Here is a 25,197-nt window from a genome sequence, read left to right as displayed (position 1 = left end):
ATTGTTTCAGACTTACAAAATTATGTTTGGGGTAAAACCTGCTTATCAATGATTGCTACTTTTAGCCACAATATTTTTATTTTCTGCCATGAGGTTATATTTGTCCCGTCTCTTTATTACCCCTATGCAAAAAGTTTTCAGCTTCTTATTAGCCTATTACGGTATGAGTCTGAGGGTATTAAACTTCTGAGATTATCAGAAATCATGTGAAGAACATGAAGGCAGCTAAAATAATAATCACATTTGTTACTTTGCTGTACGTTACATAAGTTTTTGGCAAGCAAACAGAACATTTAAAATACTGTGGTTCTTTGATATTTTTCTATCACTCTAGCAACATAAGGGTGACATTTAATACATCTTTATGGCATCAGAAGGAGTATATTTGCTGTACGAATTAATATTACTACAGAAATATTTTTCATAATAGCCAGGTAACCCAAACTGGAATGTAGTGGAATAGCAACCCGAATTCCTCATTGTCCCATTTCAATACCCGACATGGATTTACCAGAGACCTAGCTTATCTACCCTGAACCACACTGCTAAGAAATGCTAAGAATAATGTGCATTTCAAGCCTAATGATAAAATAAGCTCATGGACTGTGTGCTTGTGCACAGATCCCTAGTTTGATTTAGAGATAATACAACCACATTGTGTAGATTACTATAATGCTCTGGAGTATAACCCAAATTGTGCCAAACTGTGATCTGCACAGTCGCTATTACAATGTGTTACCTGGAGAAGAAGAAATCCAGTTAGAATTTGAGCTGAGTTTAAAAATAAAGTGGAAATCAATATTTTTATTTTATGAACTGCAAATATGAAGTGTAGGCAAATTGTTTATGGAATTAAGATAACCTATCTTTGCCTGAAATGTGTGTGTGAGCTACCTGATCTTTGTTACAGTCAATGAAGGTACGGTTACTGAGTTCTGCAGATCAGCTCCCCTAATCAATAAAGATATCTGTTTCAAAAGAAGAGGATTAATTTCCTAGAACTCTAAGGACTACTGTGAGTATTTAGAAAATGGATTGTGTAAAAACATCTACACTGGGTTCATCGCAAATTAAGCAAGATAAATCCCTCTCTAGCTATCCAAAGTTAGGAGTTTGAATTAATAATCAAAGCTGCCCTTAAAGTCAGTGAAAGGAGACCAGTACTCCACACAGCAATTAATCTTATCCTTGGCTGTGTGTTTATCATCACAGATGGAAGGAAACATGTCTTGACTATAGGGGAACTTGAAGGTTGTCTTAGGTTAGACACCAGCAGTAGGTTTTGTTCGAGATTAGATGCAGATGTCAGTCAGGTATATCAGCTACCATTATAGTCAAAAGGGCTTCTTCTTTTGGTCTAGCATCATTTGAGATGATCAAGGATATCCTGCCTGGTGTCCAGTTGCCACTGTAGATGATCACAGCTCATATGCTATAATTTCCAATCTTTTGCAAATCTATAAGGTGTGCTAAAGTGCATCAAATGACATTTTATATAAATATTTTTGTAAATGTTCAATGAAAATTCTATCTTTTCTAAAGGAAGAATATTGTGTAAGGTAAATCTGTGAGAAATCAACCAATTGCATTATCTACCATAAAATTACCCACAAAAGATGAACAGAGTAGACACACTGTATTCCTTTTCTCAATGTATGTAAGTTTTGGCATCAACCTGTGAGGAAAGTCTCTAATGTTAATATTTGCTTTTACACAAATATTCTTCTCTCCAGTTTACAAATTGGATTCAAAGACACCATTACTGTCACCAGTACATGCACAGAAATGGAATATTTGGCTTATGTGTGGAAAATAGAGTGTCTGTCTCATCCTCTGTGCAGATACAGAAGGGAGGAAAACCACTCCAGAATCTTGATGAGCTGCTGTACACATAGACTCACAACATCTTCTAAGAAATGAATCCTGATCTTTTATAAAGAATGCAAAACTCCTGCTGAAGTAAAAAATACCTCATATGTCTGGAGCAGGATTCAGCTCTCAGAACCAAAACAGCTTGCACCCACCTGCTTCTTTAATTCTGAAACATATTTTCAATTAATATCTTGTATAAATCACAAATCCAGAGCAATGTGCTTTACTGTGAAGACAGTATTCCAGTCATAAAGTGTGATCCAAGTGGAAACTCCCCAAAATTAAGCAGGAATGACCAGAACATTACAACTATGATCTTGTTTTTTTCCATGACTTGCATTGGCTATTATACATTTACAAGGTTTCAGTTTTCATTTGGTTATTGTTGTTTAAAGCAGGAGAAGGCTTGCTCTTCTGGCCATCGGTTCCTCCTTTGGATGTGTCCTGGAAGAAAAGCCTTGGCATCCACAGTGACATTAAAATTCGTTTATATTCATTCCGAAAATTCTGGTTAAGAAGACCGTATATTATTGCATTAAGGCAGCTGTTGAAATAGGCCATTAAGTAGCTTATAATGAATAGCCATTCAGGAACTTTTGGTGCCATCTCTGTAGGATCAATGGCTACAGCCAGTCCAATGAAGTTTAGAGGTGCCCAGCAAAAGGCAAAAATCACAAAAACAACAAACATGGTAAGAAAGTTTCTGAAGTCACTAGGCTTCAATCTTGGCTTTGTTTCTGACTTGACTCGTCTTCGAACTTGAAGCACTAAAACCCAAATTCGAAGGTAGCAGAAGCTGACGATGGTGATAGGGACAATGAAGTGAATGACCACAACAGCTATTGTATAGTAGGAGCTTGCAGTCTGGACAAACGTGCATGAATAGATGCGTGGATCATACTTCAAAGAGCCAACAAAAAAATTTGGCACAGTTGCAATTACTGTTAATATCCAGACCAAGGAGACATACAGCATTGTATTCCAACAGCTGTACACTTTGTCATAGGCAAAACTATGACATATGTAGCAATATCTGTTTATTGCAATTGCAGTGATGTTGAAAATAGAGCCTATTACGCTCAGTCCCATCACAAAGCCACTCGCTTTACAGTGCGTTTCACCCAGTGTCCATCCGTTGTGGAAAATAGCTAAGAGCACCAGTGGGTACGGATACAAGGCCACCACCAGATCAGCCAAAGCTAGGCTCACCACAAATGCATTACCTGGGAGGAAAGAAAAACACAGAGGCATAAGTCTGAAAGCCAGCATAACTATGAAGAAGAAGAAAAATATGACATTATTTTGGACGTCTGCAATCCTAAATTATTAGTGACATCAGCAAGCAGCCAGTATATAGGACCATTAGGAAAATGATTTTACAATGTAACTTGCAACACCATGGAAATATCTGCAGCAACTTGATGTTTCAAATCTGTTGGTGACTGCATTACATCCTTCTTGCTCTTTTTATCTTTAATAAACACAGCTATCAGTGAGCTGTTGCATAAGCACATGTTGAGTTGTTTAAGTGCAGCTAACTCCATGGCTGGATTGATAAAATGAATAAGAAAATAAGTCTAAATTGTGTCAGGTAGGTAAGCCATTATGCCATTCTAACCTATCACTGGGATGCTAACGGGCTTGGCAAGCCCAAAGGAGAAGGATACACAGAGACTAGGTCTATAGCTATTGAAAGGATGTGTTGTTTTATGTATGCTCTAAATTGCTACACAATACTCTGTAGAATAGATGTTTTCTGCATGAATGGCCTACCCATACTGCAGTTATTTTCTGTTGGATTGTCTAAGAAAGAGTGAATTGTCTTCACCACCCTCTGCAGAAAGGCATATTTAATTATACAAAGAAAAGTTCTGTGCATGCAAGAGGAAGTATTCATATTTTCTGCTGATGATATTAAGGGAATATGGGTGATATGGTTGAGCCCTATTGTCTCTTTTTAACCCATGTCCTTTTCATCAGTTTGAAATTTCTGACATTGCATCTAAGTGTATTTTTTATAAAATAGTGAGATAGGAAACTGAAGATAGAGGTACTAACTTTGAATTCTTGGCATTTAGGCAACAGAAAATGTATATGGTTTGTATGGTTTTGTATATGGCTTACATACTCTTATTTTCCTTCCTTGAAGTCCTTCACAGCATGAACTGATATGGAAAAAATCCAAGCAATTTTAAAAATTGTGCATGGACCATAATCACTTTCTGAAAAGAGCAGTTAGATGCTCCATTCTAAAAATTCTGAGCTTACTAGTCCTCAGCTAAAAAAGTACTACTCCATGTCATATTAAGAATGGCATTAACTGGAAGTCATAAAAACAACAATCATGTAGAAATATACTCATCAAAAACGACAGAATTTCTCATCTACTTTGTTTGCTCCATCTGCTTTACAACTGTAACTTCCTGAATTAAGGAATGGGGAGCTATCTTTCTCCCACACACTTTAGGGGACCACCATGCTCATCAGAATTTGCACAACAGCAAGTAAACTTAATGGAAAGCAGGATTATCCATCTGTACCCTCAGAAACAGCCCATCTCAAGAGTGGTACACAACTTATTTTAGATAATTCCTTGTTATATATTTAAAATATATTAAAAAGCTACACAAGTCTTTCCATAGCTACAGCTTTGTGATTTGTGAGGAAAGATTGAACAAATTAGTGAGATGAGTGAGTGGGCCATGAAAACTTCAAATAAGCAAAGCAGGAAAAATATAACCCATTCCTGTGATTGTTGTGAATCCAAGCAAGCTTCAGTCACAACAAGGAAGTTTCAAAGTAGACACAGAGAAAGAAATTTTAATGGTAAGAAGAAGGAAGTGTGGGAACACCCTGCTTTGAGCCTGCCACTGAATATTGTCAGAAAACATAAAACAAGTATTTGACAGTACTGGCCTAGATAAAGCTGATGTCTTTGTACAGCAGGGATGAGATGACTGGGAAGGTCTCTTGTAACCACGTGGTAAACAGGACCAAAACTAACCAAAACTAACCAAAACTAACAAAAGAACAGGGGCTCCTTTATCAGAATGTATTTACATCATGGCAACAAGATTTTCTCTTATGTTTTTTCATCAAGGTATCTGACATTAGAAGATAGACAAGTCAGAAGCTCTAAATTGGAGGAAAGGAAGGAAGGAAAAAAGGATGGAAAGAAGGAAGGAAAAAACCTCTTTTTTCTGTTTTAGAATGTCTTTTGCAGAAAGAGAGAATTTAGTCTAGTGTGTGCACTAAGATTAATCTAAACTCCAAGGCCTCCCAGCATCAGCTTCTACCCAAAATGTAATTGTTCAGTTGAAATAGAGTGGACATTTAGCTCTTTCAATCACATTTGGAAATCTACTGTAAAGTACATTTAGCAAGATATTTTCAAAGTTTGGGGTGCAATTTAGGACTTCTTGAAAATTCCAGGTGCAATGAATAAATAGAATGAGCAAGGAACTTGTCAAAAACTTAATTTACTAGTTTACAACTCAGAAGAAAAATGGTTCAATATCTATAAAGGCCTCAGGTGATTTGTCACTTCTATGGCTTTTTACAGGGTTGAATGTTCCCACTGTGCACTGCAAAGTAAGGTCCAATGGTATTTTTCTGTCTTTCTGGATGACTGCAGAATTAAGTTTATTGTTTATTACTGCCATGAATAATCTACAGAAGTAGAGAGAAACTTTCCTAATTCATGAAATATAAATAATCAACCTTTTGAGAAATTAAAGGTCTTAGGCATTGTTTATGTGCTTAGAGAAAGTAAATGTTCCTTGATACACCTAGCCTAGGGCTTTTAGAGTGGCCTAAATTACATTCATAATATAACAAAAGAGGTAACTTTTTGCTGCTTGTAACAAAATAGAAAGCACAGAATTTTAATCTAGCTGGAATTATTATCATTGCTTCTGGAATTTACTTGATGAACTTTGTTCTTAGATTTCAGTTTCATAAGAGAGAGAGGTTATTCATTTTTTCACTGGAATGGAAAGATCCCAAGCAGTTGCTATTGAAAGACAGCTGTCTTGCCAGGTATTCAAAGAGATGCACATCTGTGCTGTTTTAAACACTGACAGTTCTCTGTGTAGAAAAGAAAATAAGTTCTGATATTGACTTTGGGTGCAACAGAACTAGGTCGGTATTTCATGAAGCATTTCTGCATATGGGTTTTCTTACTACAACTAACAGAAGAAAGAGAACTGTCACACCCTCTGGTAATCTTGATATGACTAGATGTTGTAGGAATTTACTCTTGGAACAAAATTTTTGGTAAGATGAAAACTTTTAAGGGCTGAGCTTCTGCCTTCTGAAAAGACAACTAACTTTTAATGTCTCTACTAAAACCAGAAGCAATTACAACGAATAACTATTTTTTAAAGGTTTTTCTTCAGTCTTTGGTTTTAAACTGATGAAAATGCTTAATTATATACCATGGTGTTGTTTGGGGGTGATTTTTAGGTAATGTTTTGGTTGTTACACATTTGTTTACCAAGCTTTTATATGTTGCATATAGACTTCACCCTGTTTGGTCTATAGCATCAGCAGCAGGTGGAGCAGAGAATTAAATCTTTCACACACTGATATTTGAATTATCTGTGACAGTACAAGCCAAGACCTAGGGTAAGCTTTGATTTACAAAGACATGTTAATTTGGTATAATGCTCAACAGTGTGTTGCTAACAGAAGGTGTAACATAATGCTCCAAACAAATGCCAGATGGGTGTTTGTTTTCTTTGAATATGACAGTTTAAAGGCAGTCATATGGTCTTTTGTAGTTATGTTTCATGATTTCAGATATTAATGAGGTATAGTGCAGACTTTGATATAAGAGAAAGGGACAGGCAATAGATATAGAATAGAACAGCATATTTTAGAATCTAGCAAAAAATATAGCATAAACAATGAATCAAAACTGGTCTTCAGTTTATAGAACACCCAGGTTGTTTCTTTTTTAGGAAACGTGTGTTCTATGAAGCTGTTTAGAGTTATTGGTCACTATGATTATCATCCTGTGTGTACAAAGAAAAACCTACCACTGAATTAGAATCATAAAATCATTCAGCTTGTAAAGGACCTTCAAGACCATTAAGTCCAATTGTTAACCCAGCACTGCCAAGTCCACCATTAACCCACATTCCTCAGGACCACATCCACACTCCTTTTAAATACCTCCAGGGACAATGATTTTACCACTTCCCTGGGCAGCCTGTTCCAGTGCTTGACAACCCTTTCAATGAAAAAAAAATCCTAATATTTAATCCAAACCCTCCTTAGCGCAACTTGAGTCCATTTTACTCTTGTCCCTTCACTTGTTACCTGGGAGGAAAGACCAACCCCTGCCTGGCTACAACCTCTTTTCAAATAGTTTTGGAGAGCAATAAGGTGTCCTCTGAGACTACTTTTCTTCAGATTAAACACCCCTGACTCCCTCAGCTGCCTCCTTCCCCAGCTCTGTTCCCCTTGTCTGGACATGCTCCAGCATCTCAGTGTCCTTCTTGTAAAGGGGGCCCCAGAACTGAACATGGCATTCACCAGTGCTGAGTACAGGGGGATGATCACTGCCCTGGTCCTGCTGGCCACACCATTGGTGATACAGACCAGGATCCCATTGGCCTTCTTGGCCACCTGGGCACACCCTGGGTCATGGTCAGCCACTGTGGACCAGTACTGCCAGGAACTTCCACTGGGCAGCTTCCCAGCCCCTGCACCAACCTCTGGGGCTGCCTGGGGTTGTGGTGACCCCAAGTGCAGGACCCAGCACTTGGCCTTGTCGAACCTCATGCAGTTAGCTTCAGTCCATCAATCCAGCCTCTCCAGATCCCTTTGCAGAGCTTTCCTGCCCTACAGTAGATCAACATCCCCATCCAACTTGGTGTAGCCTGCAAACTGACTGAGGGGGCACTCGATCCCCTTGTCCAGATCATTGATAAAGATATTAAACAGGGCTGGCCTGAAGAAGAATGCTGGACTCATGAGGACAAAAGCTTAGCATGTAAAAAGGACCTTGAGATTTTGGCTAAGTGACTTGCAGATTCCTGGACTGGAACTGGACTGTGTTCTTGGCACTACATCTGCAACTATGAGTTAGTGCTGGAAGCTACATTTGTAGGAGGAAAATTTTAGGCTTATTAGGCAGGTCTCTCAGTTGTTGACACAGATGTACTGAAAAGAGGTACCTAAGTTGCACTGTTGTTTTTGAGATCATGATTTTGGGATGCTTGGCAACTAGGCATGCATGTTACCCCAAACAAAACCTCCACTTTTTCTGCACACTCACTCTTCTTCTCCCTCTGGTTAAATATGGGAACACCAGTGCTTGCTGCGAGTTTGCTGCCTTGAGTTTGACTGCAGGTGCAAAAGTGCCGTGCTGTTAAAAGCTCAGTAAAAAGGCCTGAGGTTTGTAACCATGGCTGCAGAGCTCTGATCTCCTGCGGCTTCCTCCGGTGCTGGTGGGGACGGTGGTGACCCTCTGTTGCCACCTAGTGCGGGAGCCACAGCAGGGACAGAGCACTGCATCACCCAGCAGGGCGGGAGGAAAGCGCCGGGGGCTGGTTCTGGCAGAGCAAAACGCTGATCGTGCATCAGATACTACATCCACGGGGTGATAAATACTTTTCCGGGCTTCTGGCACTTACTGAGATTGCAAGAACTTTTCCAGTACTGGATATTTTCAGAAAGAAAAGGGGAAGCAGAAGAAGCAAGACAGGCTCTACTACTAGAGATTTCACTGTTGCCTAGTGGTGAGGACACTTCCATGATAGAAGAATCCTTCTTTGAAAAAAGCTTGAGTTTATGTCTCCCGTAGTCCCCAGAGAGTGCCCTACTCACCAGCCCTGCTGCTCTTCTGGGGTTAGCGTGCTTGTCTTTTTCTAGGTTATGTTCAAGAATTTCAGCCTAGAATCAGAATACACAGGTTATCACTTGTATTGTAGAGTGCTCATTATCAGTATGCTCATTTAAAACAAAAAAACCTAACAAATCTTTCTCATTATTTAACAGCTGGGAAACTGAGATAGATGCAGGAACTCTCCAAGACACTGTGAAGAACACTCCAGGTCCATGAACCCTGCTCCTAGTTTTCTCTGTCAGATAATACCACGTCTGTTAGGCAACTCTGGGAAAAGTGGCAGCACTGGTCCAGCTTTCTTCTCCCAAATGACATCATAGTGGCATACTCATGATGAGGGATGGAGCCAATAGAAGAGCTAGAGGTATTAAATAAGGCTAGCTATTTTAAAAGCAGACAAAAAAGAGTGGTTGCTGCAATAGGTAGTAAATCCTTAACAGATTTTACAGATGTAGAAGTTTTACTTGTGTTCAAGGGAAGACTGGAAAAGTACTTGTAGGAGTACTTATTTGAAGTACAACATTTGAGAGTTACTTAACAGACACACCATACTAGGTTTAGGAAATCCTCTGAGATGGAAGGAGTCACCAATTGTAATAATATAGAAGCATCATGCAGGGTTGCTCTGTTCTTTTTCTTCTCAGTGCTTACTTCCATCTATTGTTAAACACAGAGTGTAGCTATGCCTCGTTCTGTGTGTGTCCAGCCATCTGAAACTGGGCTGCATTTTGCAGCAGGCTCAGGGGAGAAGATCCCTTATATCCATGCCCTAACAGAGAAGTCAGGCTCTTGCCTTGAGGATAGTCTAGAATAGAAAAGGTCTATGTTGTTGCTTGAGAGAATCATAGACTTGTAGAACCATAGAATGGTTTGAGTTGGAAGGGACCTTATGCATCATCTTGTTCCAACCCTCGCACCATGGGCAGGGACACCTTCCACTGGATCGGATTGCTCAGTGCTCCACCCAGCCTGGCCCTGAACCCTTCCAGGGTTTGGGCATCCACATTTCCTCTGGGCAACATGTGCCTCACCACCCTCACAGTAAAGAATACCTTACTAATATCCAATCTAGGTCTACCCTCTCTAGTTGAAAATCTCCCCTTTTTCAGTTTAGATATCACACAGGGAGCAAAGCCAAGACATTCCCTCTGAGGGCTTAGCACTATGGGCACCAGTGGCAGCCCAGCCTCAGAAGCCCCAGTTGCTGAGCACAATTGCTAACAAAAACAGACTGGTTTTTCACTGATTCATGAAAGAAGTCATGGGGTTTTTTTTATGTGCCAGTACATATCAGATTAATTTTCTTCTCTTGAAGTAATCACAGCTGTTGATTGCTTCAACCAAGAAAGAATAGGAAACCTACTTGTATAACTGCAAGTATGAAAACTCATTTACTGCTGACAAAGGGGCTAATACGAAAAGCTGTAAAATACAACAGGTGTAATCTAGTTAGATCCTATAAAGAGCTGGGCAACCTATAATTTTTAATAACTTCCTTTTTCAGTGTCTCAGCACAATATTGCATGTCATAGAAAAAAAGGTGAAATATGTAGCATTTTATAGGATGTTGCTTTGTTAAAGGAACAAACAAAAACCCTATCCCAAAACTTGTTCCAGATCAACTATAAAAGACTGAAGTGTGGAAGCAAACAAAGCAAGGATATTTCACTTCCAAAAACTCTGGAAAAAAGCTTTATTGTGCCCTGGCAGGTTTTAATTTATATTGAGTGAAATGCTAGTTCATTCCATCACCTTCATTATTACTTTCATCTTTGCTACTGTCTTTAAACTGTATTTGTGTCAAAGGAAATTATGTAGGTTTTTTCTTTGTTACTGCTACAAAACATTGCTCAAGTCCTTAGAATAACTTAACTTCCACCTTCTTTTAGAAAAAAAGACAGGAAATTGAAAAATGAAAATAGTTTTGTTCAAACTAAAACCATGTTTTGTTTCGTAAGATGTTTGGTTTGTGTCTTCTTTTATTTTAATATTTGCTAGCAGATTAGTTGAATTAGTTAAACCCAAACAAACCAACAAATCTCAGATAGTCAATGATTCTATTTTAAACTATAAGGCTTAAGATATTACTGAAGATACTCAGGCTATCAAGCTGGTATATGAAGTGAATAAAATTGGGGACTATTGGAGACTATGGGACACACTCATGACCAATTTGCCAAGAGATTTGATTAGCCAAGATAAGTCACATCTTGTAGTTTAGCTCTGCAGACCAATTTAAACAGCCCAGGACTTTCTGACCAGTGTAAATGTTGGGATCTCCACTTACAGAACCAAATTCATGCAAGTGACAATGGAGTTGTTTGCTCAACTGCTCCCTAGGGCTGCAGGTGAAGGACTCACAGCCTGTGATAGCTACTGAGATAAACATGTGCAAAGCATGTACCCTTCAACTGGTTCCATCTGCAGAAAGAAACCAAATCTAAGCCCATTATTCCTGCTATGTTCTTCTGGGTGTTCCTGTGTTCAAGGAGAACATGATGGAGGATCCTGGATTTTTACAAAATAGGATCTGATACACCGCAGTAAATAGAGGACATGGGAACATCTAATTGGAAAACACTTATGTTGGCAAGTTGCCAATGCTTCTAACAGCCTATGGAGTTCCTTCTTTGTAAACCTCTTTTCTTGTTTTGTGTTTCACCAAGGAAGAAAATAGATGATACTTGACAAAAATGGCCATTATAACCTTTCAGTAAGGAAATGTCTTACCCTTTCTGTTCTGAGTTTTTGGAAGGCCTCATTACTGTACATGCATAGGGAGATGAATGTCTTCAGAAGCTGTTGCCAGTCTCTGCCATCTGCTTCTTTAGGAAACAAGGTCTTAAAGCAAAGTACAGTGACATGATTCATCTTATAATGGTACTCATAGGTTTGTAAACAGCATGTGAACAGATGAATAAATAAAATGCTTTTACAGAAGATGATTGTGTATTCTCTTCTGAAGTATTAGCTGCTTTTTGTTCCAACTCTATACAGACAAAGTGTGTGATGATCATTTGCTGAATCAAGGTCTTTTTTGAGAGCCAATAGAAGCCTTGAAAAATGACAAGACAACAACTCTGCTGTGGCTGGGCCTGCAAGTCATGATATTGTTGAGATAGGTAAATGAGCGGTGATAAGCATGCAACCAATATAGCCATAGAATCATGAAAGTTGGACTTGATCTCTGAAGTTCATCTTGGCCAACTCTCCCATTCAAAGAGGGATAAGCTATCGTGGGTTCAGGGCCATGTCCAGTCAGCCTTTCACTGTCTACAGGCACAGCCTCAACAACCTCTCAGGGTGACCTGTTCCAGTAAGGAATCAGTGTACAGGATATTTACTGTTTTCACTAGGGAATAGAGGCAAGATGCTGTCAATTTTGTGACAGATGAAGAGTCTACATGATCTACTAAATAGCAAAAGTTACTTAAGATCATACCTGTTACCATGCATGCAGAGACCAGACAAGGTCTTTAACAGTGACCTAGACTTGCTTGATCAGAAGAAGAGGCCTCCAGTGCAGATTAGAATAAGTGGGGCTTTGTTTTTTTTTATACTTCTGCCTTTGGATTCCTTGTGACAGCAGGACTTTTTGAACAATCTTTGACTGGACAAAACAGTCTGAGCCAAACAGAGAACCTGGACCAAGGAACATTTCCAGACCAGTAACTCTACAGACTGGTAAAGGTTCAGAACTCTGGGGGGAGGAGCTTGCAGTGTGGTAAGAGCTGCAGAGAAAGAAACAGGAGGCACTAGCTCCTAGCTAAATAATTTTCAGAAAGCAATTCCCACTGGCTTTAGCAAGGCTAGACTGTTCCTCCTTGTCTAGGTACTCACAGGTTCAGCTTGCCCCGGCTGCAGAATCCTGTTCCAACATGCTACTTTGATGACCTTTGAGCACTGAGAACTGGCTGCAACCAGCCCTTCAGAGTAGCACCTTGTGGCAGTTCTAGCAGATACTCCAGTGAGTGATCTGGTGGCCTGTGATCCAGAAAGAGAGCAGTGGGTGGCTTCTGTCTGACTACTAAGTCACACCTCTTTTACTCCATAAATACACTTGCAAGCTGGACTGAACCAGTATGATTTTTACTAAGTCAGGCTCAAATGGAAATCACTATATAGATACTACATGAGAATGTTTGAGGGTGTTTGAAGGTCACCTACTTCACTACTTTGTTTGCTCTCTATAAGCAGAGCAGATATTCTTGCTTCATCTTTAACCAGGAAGCTGGCTGTACAGCAAGTTTTACAGTCTTTATGGTCCTAGCCTACCAGGTGTTTTGTAAGAGTGACTAAAGAGGATTGTATTGTTTTCAGATTATCTAACCAAAGCCATAATTACAGCACCTCAAATTAGTTAGTTTTTCTTCTACTTTGAAACAACAGATGTCCAGTGCTGCAATTGGACTCTGGATTGTGTAGTTGAGGTTTCATATCCAGCACCATAATCATAGGCAAACCTTATAAACCTTATAAAATCTTTCAACCCATTTACCAGTAGATATCTTTTTCTAGGCAAATCAGTATGGTTAAACCATCCTTTTACAAGCCCTGCTTCAAAATCTGATTAATATTTTACACATTCTTCTAAAGACTGCAAAGGGAAGAATGAAAAAAGAAAGGGAATTCTTGCTCCACATGAAAACTGACTCAGAAAATAATCTTTTGTCCATGGGCTCTAAGCCCACCTGTGAATCTAATAACAAGTACTTTTGAAGGCACTTTAAAAATATCACAGGGAGACCTCTTGTCCTTGAGTAGGAATGCTCTAAATTTCCACAGCACAACACTCACTTTCTGACACTATATTTTATGCCAGTAAAACATCTGTAGTATAATGGTGTACTATCTGACTTGTGGCAGGGAAGTTTGAATTTTATATATTCTTTCTGTCATGACCTCTAACATAAGACAAAGGCATAAAAAGATACCAGTCCCCTATTAATCAAATATTTTTTCCCTGTAAAAATCCAAAAATTACACCCTGTACATTCCAGTGAGTAACAACTGATTTCAAGCAAGCTGATTGGAATGTTTAGCCTCTTGAATATATTCCCAAGACTCTTAAGAACCTTAAGTGGCAGTTCACAGAAAGGAGGGATGGACAACTCCCAGTTGGCATGTAGTGACTCTGCCACTTGCGTGTCTTTACTTGTCTTGAAGAAAAGAAGCATGTTGTAATGTAACAGCCTTTTATTTGTCAGTAGAAAATCCAATTAGAGTTGACTACTTCTAAGAACATATTTTAAAAGTCCTAAGGATCACAACTCCAATGAATTTCACCATGGACTGATCTGCACAGAATGGGCATCTTGAATAGACAATTTTTTGTTAAGCTACGTGGATAACATTCAATAAGTAGGGTATTTTTACTTGAATGAAAAGTAGGACATAAAAATACCTAGATTGGTTATTATTACATATATTCATAGATGACAGCTATCTAACAGAAGGTTCTTTTCCCTATTTGCACTCAAATGAAATGCTGTGTATACTTCAATTATTTGGAAAAATGGGACTGGTTTTAGAATGAGAGGACACTGAGAATTTCAGGCAGTATTGGAGCAAATCATAGAAATATGAGGATGGTGCTTACTGGTTCCTGTCTTCCTTGCAGTGATATATTTTAAAATTTGTTCTTAGTTCTAAACTTACAATTAGTTAACAAGATTATATGTGCAAGGGCTGAGATACCAAGCGGATATTTTTCCTGTTAGTCAGACTGTTAGTTCCAGTAGCTTCATGTGATATCTTCTGACAACAATTGTTGCCTGCGTTGTGCAAATATGGAAGTCTAAGCCAACAGGTAAGCAGATGTTGTCCTGTAGCAAAAATATGACATTATTTATGGATCTATCATATAAATTATTATTATCATACTAAATTATCTTCATAAGGTATTTAAACATTGAAACTGATCCAAGTCCATAAAAAACTAGTAAGTGTGTCAGAAGGGTTATGTTTTTTCTGCAGACATAATTTAAGCAGCATTTATTAAACAGTGTGAGAAAATACCTCTACAATTAATAAATAATTTTAAAAAGAATCCCAACCAATAAAGCTTCTAGTCATTTGATGAATTTTTTTAGGGCGTTTTTATCTGTTTTCAAGTCAAGACACAGCTGCCCCATATGCAGCTGAAATGTCAGGAAAATGCTGACTCTCTGATATAGCTCAGTCCTTATCAGTATGGAGAGCAAAAGTTAAACAGAAGACTCTAGAGCAACTATGGTTATTAGGGGAAACACACCACAGTCTTGCACCCACAGTGATTTAGATATGTTTCTGTAGGATTTTGCTGTCAAGAAATCTGTTTTATGCCCATATCAAGGTGGAAGGTTAAAAAGCAGAACCTGCTTTTAATCCACTGTTTGGATTGATTTTTAGGAAGATTAAAATTGCCATAACATTAGCACGGCTTTCTGCAAATGAAGAAATGGTTTTATCAGCTCAGGATAACATGGCTGTTTTCATATGTATTCTTGGGAACAAGGCAATGTACTTGACAGTCAAGGTAATAATATGCACTTGTAAAGGATAAGTTCTAAGAAGCTAAAATCTGAGGCATATGTGAAGGTAGTAGTACTCATAATAGGTCTGAACTGGAGTAGGAGTAGAATTTACTCGTAGAGGCAGAGAACAAGTTGTCACCAATTTAATGGAATGAGAGTTTTCTCCTATAGCATCCTCAACACAACAATTCAAGTCACCTGGTGAATATATATCTGCTAAGGATAGATTTAAAAACTAGTCTTTTAAAATGAGTTGTCTTAGAGCTCTGTGTGGGAGGTTTGGTGTCTTGGTTCTGGCTGATTGTGCCAAAGAGCACCATGAATCCTTGAATTGCTTCTGCTGGTCCATTCAAGAATAGAACTTTACTGCAGAGGTCATTCCTCATGCAGTCAGCGATTCCTGCAAAAGGAATGTCAGTCCAGAGTCCAGGAGAGAGCTGGCAGGAAAGGGAGTGCTCCTAAGACACATTGGAACTGCCGTAATACAGCTGCTAAGAGCTCCTTCTAATTTCCTGTATCTGAGAATATGTTTGCCTTGGTTATTTCAAGGAGATGAAGGGAAACTTATTCATACTCTGAACTGAAAAAAACCCCAACAAACAAAAGCCATGTGACTGTGTTAGACTAGGCCTTATGGAGAGCCTGAACACAATGTTGCAGGAAAAGCATCACACTAACAGCATCCTTTGGTTTTCCTTCCCTTGAAACATGGGTAGAGTGGACTTGGGCCAAATGAAATATACAACATAAATATACCCTTAGATTCCTCTTTACAAGTTCAAGAAAACATACTTCTGCAGCTCAAATAAATCCTTATAATTCCATTTCCTCTACAGATAAACACACCAATTGCTCCACTTACTATGTGGAATAGGACTTAATATTACGTTCTAAAATAAAAGTATCTTGGACCTGATCTTGTCAATAAACTTCCTATTTGCTTATCAATAAATGGCTTACTGTACAGGATAAAAGTAAATGATAGTTCAGAAAATGGTATCTTGGCAATAATATATTACCAAGTTAATACATCCAAAGGAGGATTCAAAATACCCTATGGCTGCAGGATAACCTGCCCCAGGTCACAGTTTTACCCTAAACAGGATTCCCTGTGATGCAGATTGATAGAGAAGTTATTTTTCTACTTTATGATGTTTTTGTACTCCTAAATCTTTCAATCCCTCTAGGCTCATAATTACTTTACAAAATTTCTGTTTCTGAAATACTTTAAAATTCTGTATCCTTTAGATTTTTTTCTCTTCTAGAACAATCTTAGGTTTCCACTTTTTACTTTTTTTTCTAAATTTACCTGCAAGATTCACCTCTCTTGTTAAAGAAATTTTCTTATTTTGCAAATTAATAATACTGGCTTTTCACTTTGCTCTTCTACTTTTGGAATTATTTACAGGTTAACAAAGTTTAGAGTTATTATTTCATAAGTAACTTTGAAGATTTATTTTCTTATTTGGTTACTGTTTGAACCAAGTCTCACAGAAAAGAGGATGGAATTGGTGATGAACTTTTTCTGTTTCCTCTCCAAGAAGAGAATAGAAGCATAATTAGAAGTATGAGATGAGTCACAGGCACATGACTGAATAGTTCTAGAAGTTATATAGAAAGATTTAGAGTATTGATCATTTGGAGGAGGTATTTTCTGGGAAGAGGTTTCACATCTTCATGGACAGACTTCACCTAAGCATATGGGATACCAGCTTGCAATCCAAGCTGGCAGAATGAATAAAAAAACCTTGAGGTTGAGAGATGGGAAGAGAGCTTGAGAAGAAACCATATAGTTTCTTCATTTAACACCCAGGGCAAGGCAATTTTGGCTTCACGAAAGTGGTGGCAAAAAAAAAAATAGAAAATAGGAGCTCAAACATTGTGGAGTTCAACTGGAGTGGTAATATAAAAAGCAGAAGAGTCAGTTAAAGGATGCCAGGAACCTATGCAATAAAATAGGCCATCCAAATCCAGTGAGAAATAGAAATAAACCTTTATGGAAACAATTCTGTTACAATGGAATTGCACCAGTAATCAGGAAAAAGAAACACTAACCAAAAGGTCTATTGTCTTCAGAAAAGAAGGGGAATGAAGAGAGAGGTTGAGAGAAAGCCTGAATATCCTGTTAAAAGCCCAGATTACATTGAGGAAGAGTTGTAAAGACAATGTGCAATGTCGAATGCAGAAACCTGAAATAGGATGAGAACAGCTCCCTTTTAGTAGGAAAACACTAAGGGAGCCAATTTAACATCAGGACAATGCAGGTCCTCATATGTAAAGGGAAAAATAAGCACAAAAATGGCAGCTGAGTTCTGGACATATACCCAGCAGTTTTCTTCAATTCAGAGTCTATTTGCCAATATACCCCAGCCTTTGTTTTCATAAAGAACAAAGACATCCCTGAAGAGCCTGCCATAGAAAATAAGGTTGTATTGAAAGCAGATGAGATTATGTTAGTTAAATTAAATAGAAAAATAAACAAAGCAGACATAACTAAGAAGGGGGCTTGCACATTTTGATAAATAGAAGAAGCTAATTAGGAAAGTGAAATCAGCTGTATTGAGGCACTTAGGGACTTGAATGTGGAGAAGGGTTGGCATTTCTTCATATTAAAGGTACAAAAATATTCTCTGTAACTTGCATCCAAAAGAAGGAAAAATATAAGAAAAAGTTCCGGATCTAGATGGAGAAGGAGTTGTCTCAGTAAGGATACTGGGGACAAGAAATGAAGGTAGAAGTAAAATATATGTCCACCAAAGAAAACTTCTAGAGAGACCAAAAATGGATAAAATGGAAACTGACAAACCCCCTGAACTTCTTTGACTTTGCAACGACTTCTAAAATTACCAAAATGCCCTTTCAGCACAGTAAAAAAGAGGAAAGACAAGTTACTGGGGAAGGGGGACCCTGAAAATCGAGTTAAAGTGGCTCCTGGTTTGAAGAAAGATTTTGCAAGACTTTTTATTAAGGACAATAATGGTAGTCTTGGGGACAAGGCAAGCTGACAGGTGAGGAATTAGCATATCCACAGTAAAGCAAAAATATCAGAAAGACTGAATATACTTGATGGCAGGAATTTTTTGACATCTGTTATCTCAGAGATAGTGTTGTGCTCTCAAAGTATTGAGAGCTACATGTGGGACCTGTAAAAAGGGGCCGAAATGTTCTCTAGTCCTCACTGCCAGTAGGGAAGTGCAGATTTCTCTCAGGCTTGAGTGATTAGATTTCTCTCAGAGCTTGGCTCCCACTTGCATCCCAAAGAGCAGTGTTGCCATGACTCACTTGCAGCTGTGGTGCTCTCACACTTTACTACCCATTTCCTCCTCCTTTGCTATGGTGCTGCACAAATGCTGTTTCTTCTTGCATGAATGGTGCTCGCAGTAAGTCAGAAAAGCAATTAGCCAGGGAGTAATAAGAACAGTAAAACAGTGTTGCCACCTCTGGAAGATTAATTTGTCTACCATAGAGTATGTGCTAACATGGCACTTGTATTCAAGGTGGGAAATTGTTAAAAAGGAAGAATGAATCGAGAAATCTTTGGGTTCTTAATTGTAGCCAAGACTGGAGAGACAAAATTGGAGGGATAGGAAAATTAAAGATGCATATATATAGACAAATGGAATAAAAGGTAATGTGAGCTTATACAAAGTGCCTGTACCAACTAATCTGATCATCTTTATTTAATAAAAAAGATGGACTTTCTGGACCTGGAAGGTTGCTCTAAACAGATCTAGTCTTGGAACCACCAGGGTACCACTTACATTGTGTTGCTACCACTGCCTGGACCATGATGAAAGAAAATTGTTGGACTGGAGGGAGGTAACCTACATTGAACTAATTTTGTCTGTTTCAGAAGTATTATGTCACAAAACACAAAGAGAACTAATGAAATTTCGTGATAATACAAAGTTGAGAGCCTACACTGATACACGGAAATGTCAAGATCTTTTTTTGCTTGAGGACTAAAAGACCAGAAAGTGGATAGAGTATAATAACATGAGATATGAGGTCAGGTACTGAAGGAATAATTGTGTAACAAAAGAAAAAGAAGAGCTGCATCAGCAAGTGACTGCAGCAAGAACAGTCACCTATATGATGCTACCACATAAAAGGAAAATGTGGCTTCAAGGCATACCAGGTCCATTTTGTCCATGCAGGAAAGGACAGAACAGAAGAGAATGTTAATATTTTCTTGAGGGTATTGGTGGTGCCTCATCTGCATTACTGAGAACAGGTCAGTTTTCTGTTTAGGACATATTAATTTAGTTTTGATAAGTGGTCTGAAAGGCCTAAGAAAACCCAGGGCAATGAAGAGTGCAGCTACTTAGAGGAAACTGAAAGTATTTGATTTGTTTACTATGGAAAAAAATGTTGAGGGGTCAACATATTTGCTTCCCATTAATATTGCACAAAAGTTCTCAACAGGTGGGAAAAAATCCATTCAAATTAAATTACAACTGTAGTTCTACAAATAAAGATATCCACTCTAAGTAGGCAACTAATAATCACAAAGTTAAAATAAAGTAAAACCTAGTTTGAATCATGGTAAGAGATAGGGGAGCTTTATTCTAAGTGTTGGGTTCAATGAACTTTTGTGAATGTTGAAGCTATATTCCCATCAATTTCTTAGCACTGAGCATCTTCAAGCAGAATGTGAGAGAGAATATGAAGGCCAAGCACACCCAGCCCTGGAACTAAGAATTCCATGGATCCAGGGTTCAAGAAGTCAGGAGTACAAAAGCTGAAACCATCAGAACGGGATCTCATTATCTGCTCATCAAAATATGTTCTTGTCATCATCAGTGCTGGTATTAAAGGACAATTTTCCAAGTGGTTTCAGAAACAGGTTTCTCCAGAGCAGTTTTGTAAGAGATGGTTTCCATAACAGGAAACAACTATCTTGTACTCCAGTGGGCAGGAAAAAGAATAGGGGAGGAATAAAGGAGAGAAAGAAAATTGATGTGGCCAAAGAGATGAAGAACAACTGAAAGCAGCATTTAACAATGGGGATAACTTACCTTCAGCTATAGCACAGAGGTGTGGAGTGAAGGCTATGGGAAGGGAAAGAGCATGGAAAAAGACTACAGGACTTGCTTATATTGCTGAACATGTTTATTTAGTAGACAGTTAAGTACCAATACTATAATTCTACATGCAGGATTGTTTATTTTGTACAAATGTACATATGAGAAGCATTGTCCATCTCTAGAACCACATACACATTAGACAAAACTAAACATGCAAATACATCATTGTTCTTATGGGTAAAAGAAATATGAATTTTGATTTAATTTGTGTTGAAACAGAACCTTGCTATTCAAATGGAAATCAGAGTCTCATTGTGCTGTGTTAGCTGATATATATAGAAAAGAAAATAGTTGAGAGGGTGAGGAGGGCTGACAAAATGCACTAAAAATACCACTTTCCACTAATGCATTCTTTGGCAATGCACCAAGGTTAATATTAATATTCTGCCAAAAGTCAAAGGGTCCCAAGTCCTCATTACTATTTGAAATTATATTGAGTTAATGTGCCTAGTTCTCACTTCTCACTGATTTTATGCTGGCTTTAGGGCCAATGAAGTAGAAAGTGTTTGCTTTATCTCTGTCCTCTGGGAGATGCCTTGCAGGTTCCCACCTTGTAGAGTGCTTCCTACCAGGTTCTTACCCAAGCCCATAATGTTACATTTATAGCTGTGGCTATGCAAAGTATCTTTAAAGTTCTTAAAAGCATCTAGTGGCTTTGATTGACTTGATGCACCTTCAGGATACTTGATCATCCAGGAGTGGTTGTTGAGCTCATGCAAACTTTAACACTTCAAAAGTTCAGCAATGTAAAAGCTGCCTTCAACTGGCCATTTTTAATTGAAGACACACAAAATCAATAATTGTTTTTGAAAATTCAGAACACATTTGACATTTCAAATAGAAAGACAAGCTGATTTAATTTTATTATTTCTACATATAAAGTTTTATTTAATTTTGTAGTGTGTTAGATGAAATTACTCTCTTCCCAAATTAGAACTGATAAAAGCATTAATTTCTGTAAATTAAATCACTTTGAGAGATCAGAAGTTGCTCAGCCTCTCACAGAAAGACTGGGTGCAGTTATGTAAGACAAGCATGTTGATTCATACCAATTATGCTGTGCATTACTTGGAAGTCTTCACAGATTTTCCCCAAAACCAAATTTAAATGTGGGAAAGACGCTTCTGTATGATCTGAAACAATAATTCTGTTGTAAGACTGGCAAAATTCCCATGTTTGAGGAGTGAATGAACAATGTCCAGAAACACCAATCCTACCCATTCTTTATTTCTCTCCTGCTTAATAATAGGTACAAGCCCAAAGGCTAATAGGTTATTTTATTTCACTCCATTCTTGCATCTCCTATTAAATAACAGCATTAGAATAGATTTACGTTTGGTCATGCTTTAATTTTAAGGAGAGTGATGCATAATGACCTTGTTTCTATTTATCAGATCTCTCTGTGAAGTCTAGAACAGAAGAGTGTTGACAAATTCTGGAAAACTGCTGAAAGTCCTGTATTGCTTTCTGAAGGTATGATTTCCTCTTGTGCCACAGAAGTAGGCAGAGCTGGTTAATTTATTCCTTACACACCTGTGACTTACTTGAAGTCCCAAACTCTCATCCAAGAAAAATCTCTCATTATCTTCTTCAAAGGGAACCGAGTGCTCATGATGCTATAGCTCTTCCTTTTTCCTTCCATCATCTAGATGTCTTCCTGTCATAACTGTTCCTCTAACTTCACCTTTTTTTTCTCTGACAAGGTTTAACTCCTTTCATGCCGTTTCCCCTCACCATTTCACTTTCCACTGCATTTACTCCCCTTACAAGTACCAATGCATCATTTCTTGTTTGCTCAGAAAGGAAACATGCAAGTCCACCTGCTTTTCCATCTTTTTTCCTTCTCAGAGGCTAAGGGCTCCCAAGTACTGCCTTAGCTCTCCACCACTTTACCATCCCGCCTATCACTCCACCCACATCGGTTTCTGGTCCTCTTCCACTCTGCTTCTTCGCTAAGAAATTTTACCTGAAAAGGCTTCTGTGGACATTTACCAAGATAAGCCCGTTCAGTTTCAACTCCAAGAGTCCTGTCTCCCCGATGCAAAACTAAGAACTGGCAATTTAAAAGGTGTTCAACCTTATGAAGATTATGCAGAAGGAAGTCCCTGCTGTTCTTCACATTACTTATCAAAGATAAAGAGATCTTTGGGACGGGGTCAGCGACATCAGATTAAGGATGATCCTAGAAGGAAATCAGTTAGTAGGTATTTGAACTAGATAACTTTTGCGCCTGCCTTTTTTTTTTTTTTTCCCGTGTGTGTGTGTGTGTGTGTGTTGTTTTTGGGGGTTTTTTTCCTCAATAGTCCCAGGGTACCACAGAGTACTTTAGTCAATATCTTGAAACTTACTCTTCCAGGCATAACTTTCTTCCGGTCCAACCCCTCCCCTTTGCTGTTGTTCAGGCTAAGGGAACGTTTCACGAGAGAGCCCCCCTCTTTCTCCCCGTGGACGGGATTTGATGCCTCGGGCCGGCCGCCCTCTCCAGCGAGGGCCTTTTCCCTGGGCGCTTCCTCCCCGCGGAGTCCAGGCGCGAATCCCTCTGGACCTTGCCTTCCCCCGGCGCCGAGGGGGCCGGGAGAGCTCCGGTGAGTCACGGCGGGTCCCGCGGGACAGCCTGCCCCGCCGCGGCGCTGCGCCCAGCACAGCCCAGCCCAGCCCAGCCCAGCCCAGCCCAGCCCAGCACAGCCCAGCACAGCCCAGCACAGCCCAGCACAGCCCAGCACAGCCCAGCACAGCCCAGCCCCGCTCCGCTCGCCCGGGGCAGCGCCCGGCGCTGCTCGGCAGCCGCGGTCCCGCTCGGGGCACGCAGGGCTCCGGCGCTGCCGGCCTCGGCAGGGCTCTGCTTCTCTCGGCTTGGTCCCCTGGGACGCACAGCCCAAGCACACAGACCAGCAGCTGCCTCCGCATGTCTTCCCTCGCTCAGACACACCGCCCTTCCTGACGTTCTCAGGCTCGGTGGGGTGTGATGGCTCAGCCCCGTGTAAGCGGGACTTGTCGGCATACCCCGCTGGCAGCTGGACGTGCAGTGATTGGGGAGCACAAGACTTACCCCTCCATAAACTGCTTTTGCCCCTAAGTACGATTTAACTTAAAGCAAGGGCGAAGGAGCGCCTACTCCCCGTTGGCAGGAGCTCTCGTCACCGCACGTGAGACACGACAGCGCTTGGGAAGCGACACTGGTTAAAAAACCCCAAACCAAAACCCCCTCCAGCCCCAGGAGAAACAAACCAGCAGCTCTCCCTCCTTCCCGTGGCAAGGGAGCACCCGCTGACACAGGGGACCCACGGCAGAGCCCTCTGGCTCCGAGGGCGGGGAACGGAGCGCTTCGGACTTCTGCCAGCTCCCAGCAAAGTTTGGTCCCCCCGGCCTGCGTGCGCACGGCAAGAAGAGGGAACTCGAGTCCCGAAGGAATGAGGAGTTCCGGGAACAGCTAACTACTGTAAGAACTGCAGTAGATACACACCGCGATTTCGGGGGTAGCACTTTATAGTGCACCGACACCCGGCATCCAGCCGAGCGCAGGAGCGCCCGGCTCTGCGCATCCGGCAGCAATGGGCTCCAGGGACGGGGCAGCGCAGGGGGTGTAGGATCCGCACGCAGCGGGACGTGCGCGGATCAGGGAAGGTGGCCAGCAGGCAACTCATAGTCGGTGCCACTACGGAGTTCTGTAGTTTGAAACACATGTGACTGGCCCGACAGAGATGAGGAGATAAAGCCAGAAAGTTTAGCAAGTGAAAGCCACAGAGCAACAGTCTGGCACACACAAGGAGAAACTATAGACACGACTCCGAGACAAACACCACAGTTTATTTGCTGCGTTCTGTTTAAAGGAAATGCGATGAGGAGACAAGAAAGCGATTTCGTGAAAGACTACCGTGAACTCTGATGCAGGCTCCAGAGAGCGGACTGAGCCGCTTCCCCACGCATGCACAGCACCGTATCTTTAGGACTCTTGAGCAAGTTTTAAAAGCCCCTCCTTCATTCCTCCGACCGGCTTTTTGTCGCCGGTATTTTAAGCGGATGTCACCGATTCCCCTCCTCGGGAGCTCCATAGAGACCACATAATGCCTCATTAGGAACCACTGAGCCACCTGCATTCCTGGACGGAGGGCAGGATGGAGCGCCAGGGGAGCGCAGGGGCGGTGCGCTGGGAAGGGGACTGAGCGCCTGGGGGTCCCTGCACACACTACAGGGCAAGAACCAATGGATGGGGCTCCGGTCCCGCGCCTTCAGCACTGCCCGCACGGATTCCACAAGCAGGCTGGACTCCTCAGGACATCTGGAAGCGAGGACCAGGATAGCGGCGGGACTCCGGGCACTCGCTGCTCCCTGCCACCGCCGGGGCAAGGTGCGGGGATCAAGCCCTTACCTGAGTTCCGAAGCTTGCGGTTCTTGAAGACGGAGAGGATGACCAGTAGGTTGCCCAGGATGTCCACCACGGTGGTGAAGATCAGCACGCTGGACAGCACCGGCACCACCCAGGCGGGCCGCGGGGCTCCCGCCGCCGTCGCCTCCCGCTCCGCCAAGCCGAGGCGGCCGCGCCCGCCCGGGTCACAGCAGTTCCTCAGGGAGCCGTTCTCCAGCATCGCGGCCACCCTGTCCCGGCGCCTCCCCGCGGTGACCGGCGGCGGCCCCGCGGACTGACCGCGCGGGCGGGCGGGAACGGCTTTAAGGGGCGCGCCGGGCGCTGCTCCGCCGGGAGGGGCGGGATGGGGCGGGGACAGAGCCCCCTCCCCTTTCCCAGGCGGTGGGGGAAGCCCGGGGGCGGGCACGGCCCCGCCTGCCGAGGAAGGGAGGGGGGCGGGCGGGCAGCGGGAGCTGGAGCGGCGGGGGCTGCCGGGGCTGCCGGGGCGGGTAGCGGAGGCGGCCG

General features: G+C 41.1%; 1 protein-coding gene across 1 annotated transcript; it reads right to left on the bottom strand.

Annotated features, from left to right (window-relative positions):
• Positions 1-2,226: 2,226 nt before the first annotated feature.
• MTNR1B (melatonin receptor 1B) lies at positions 2,227-24,948 on the bottom strand. Its single transcript, XM_063393505.1, has 2 exons — positions 24,697-24,948; positions 2,227-3,095 (listed from the first exon to the last, which is right to left on the bottom strand). The coding sequence occupies exons 1-2, from the start codon at positions 24,911-24,913 to the stop codon at positions 2,227-2,229; spliced, it is 1,086 nt and encodes a 361-aa protein (XP_063249575.1). The 5' UTR covers positions 24,914-24,948.
• Between the last annotated feature and the right edge of the window lie 249 nt (positions 24,949-25,197).

Source organism: Prinia subflava, chromosome 3, assembly GCF_021018805.1.
Source record: "Prinia subflava isolate CZ2003 ecotype Zambia chromosome 3, Cam_Psub_1.2, whole genome shotgun sequence".
Classification (NCBI taxonomy): domain Eukaryota; kingdom Metazoa; phylum Chordata; class Aves; order Passeriformes; family Cisticolidae; genus Prinia; species Prinia subflava.
The sequence above is the reverse complement of the archived record's forward strand: the minus strand, read 5'-3'. Positions and strand labels throughout refer to the sequence as shown.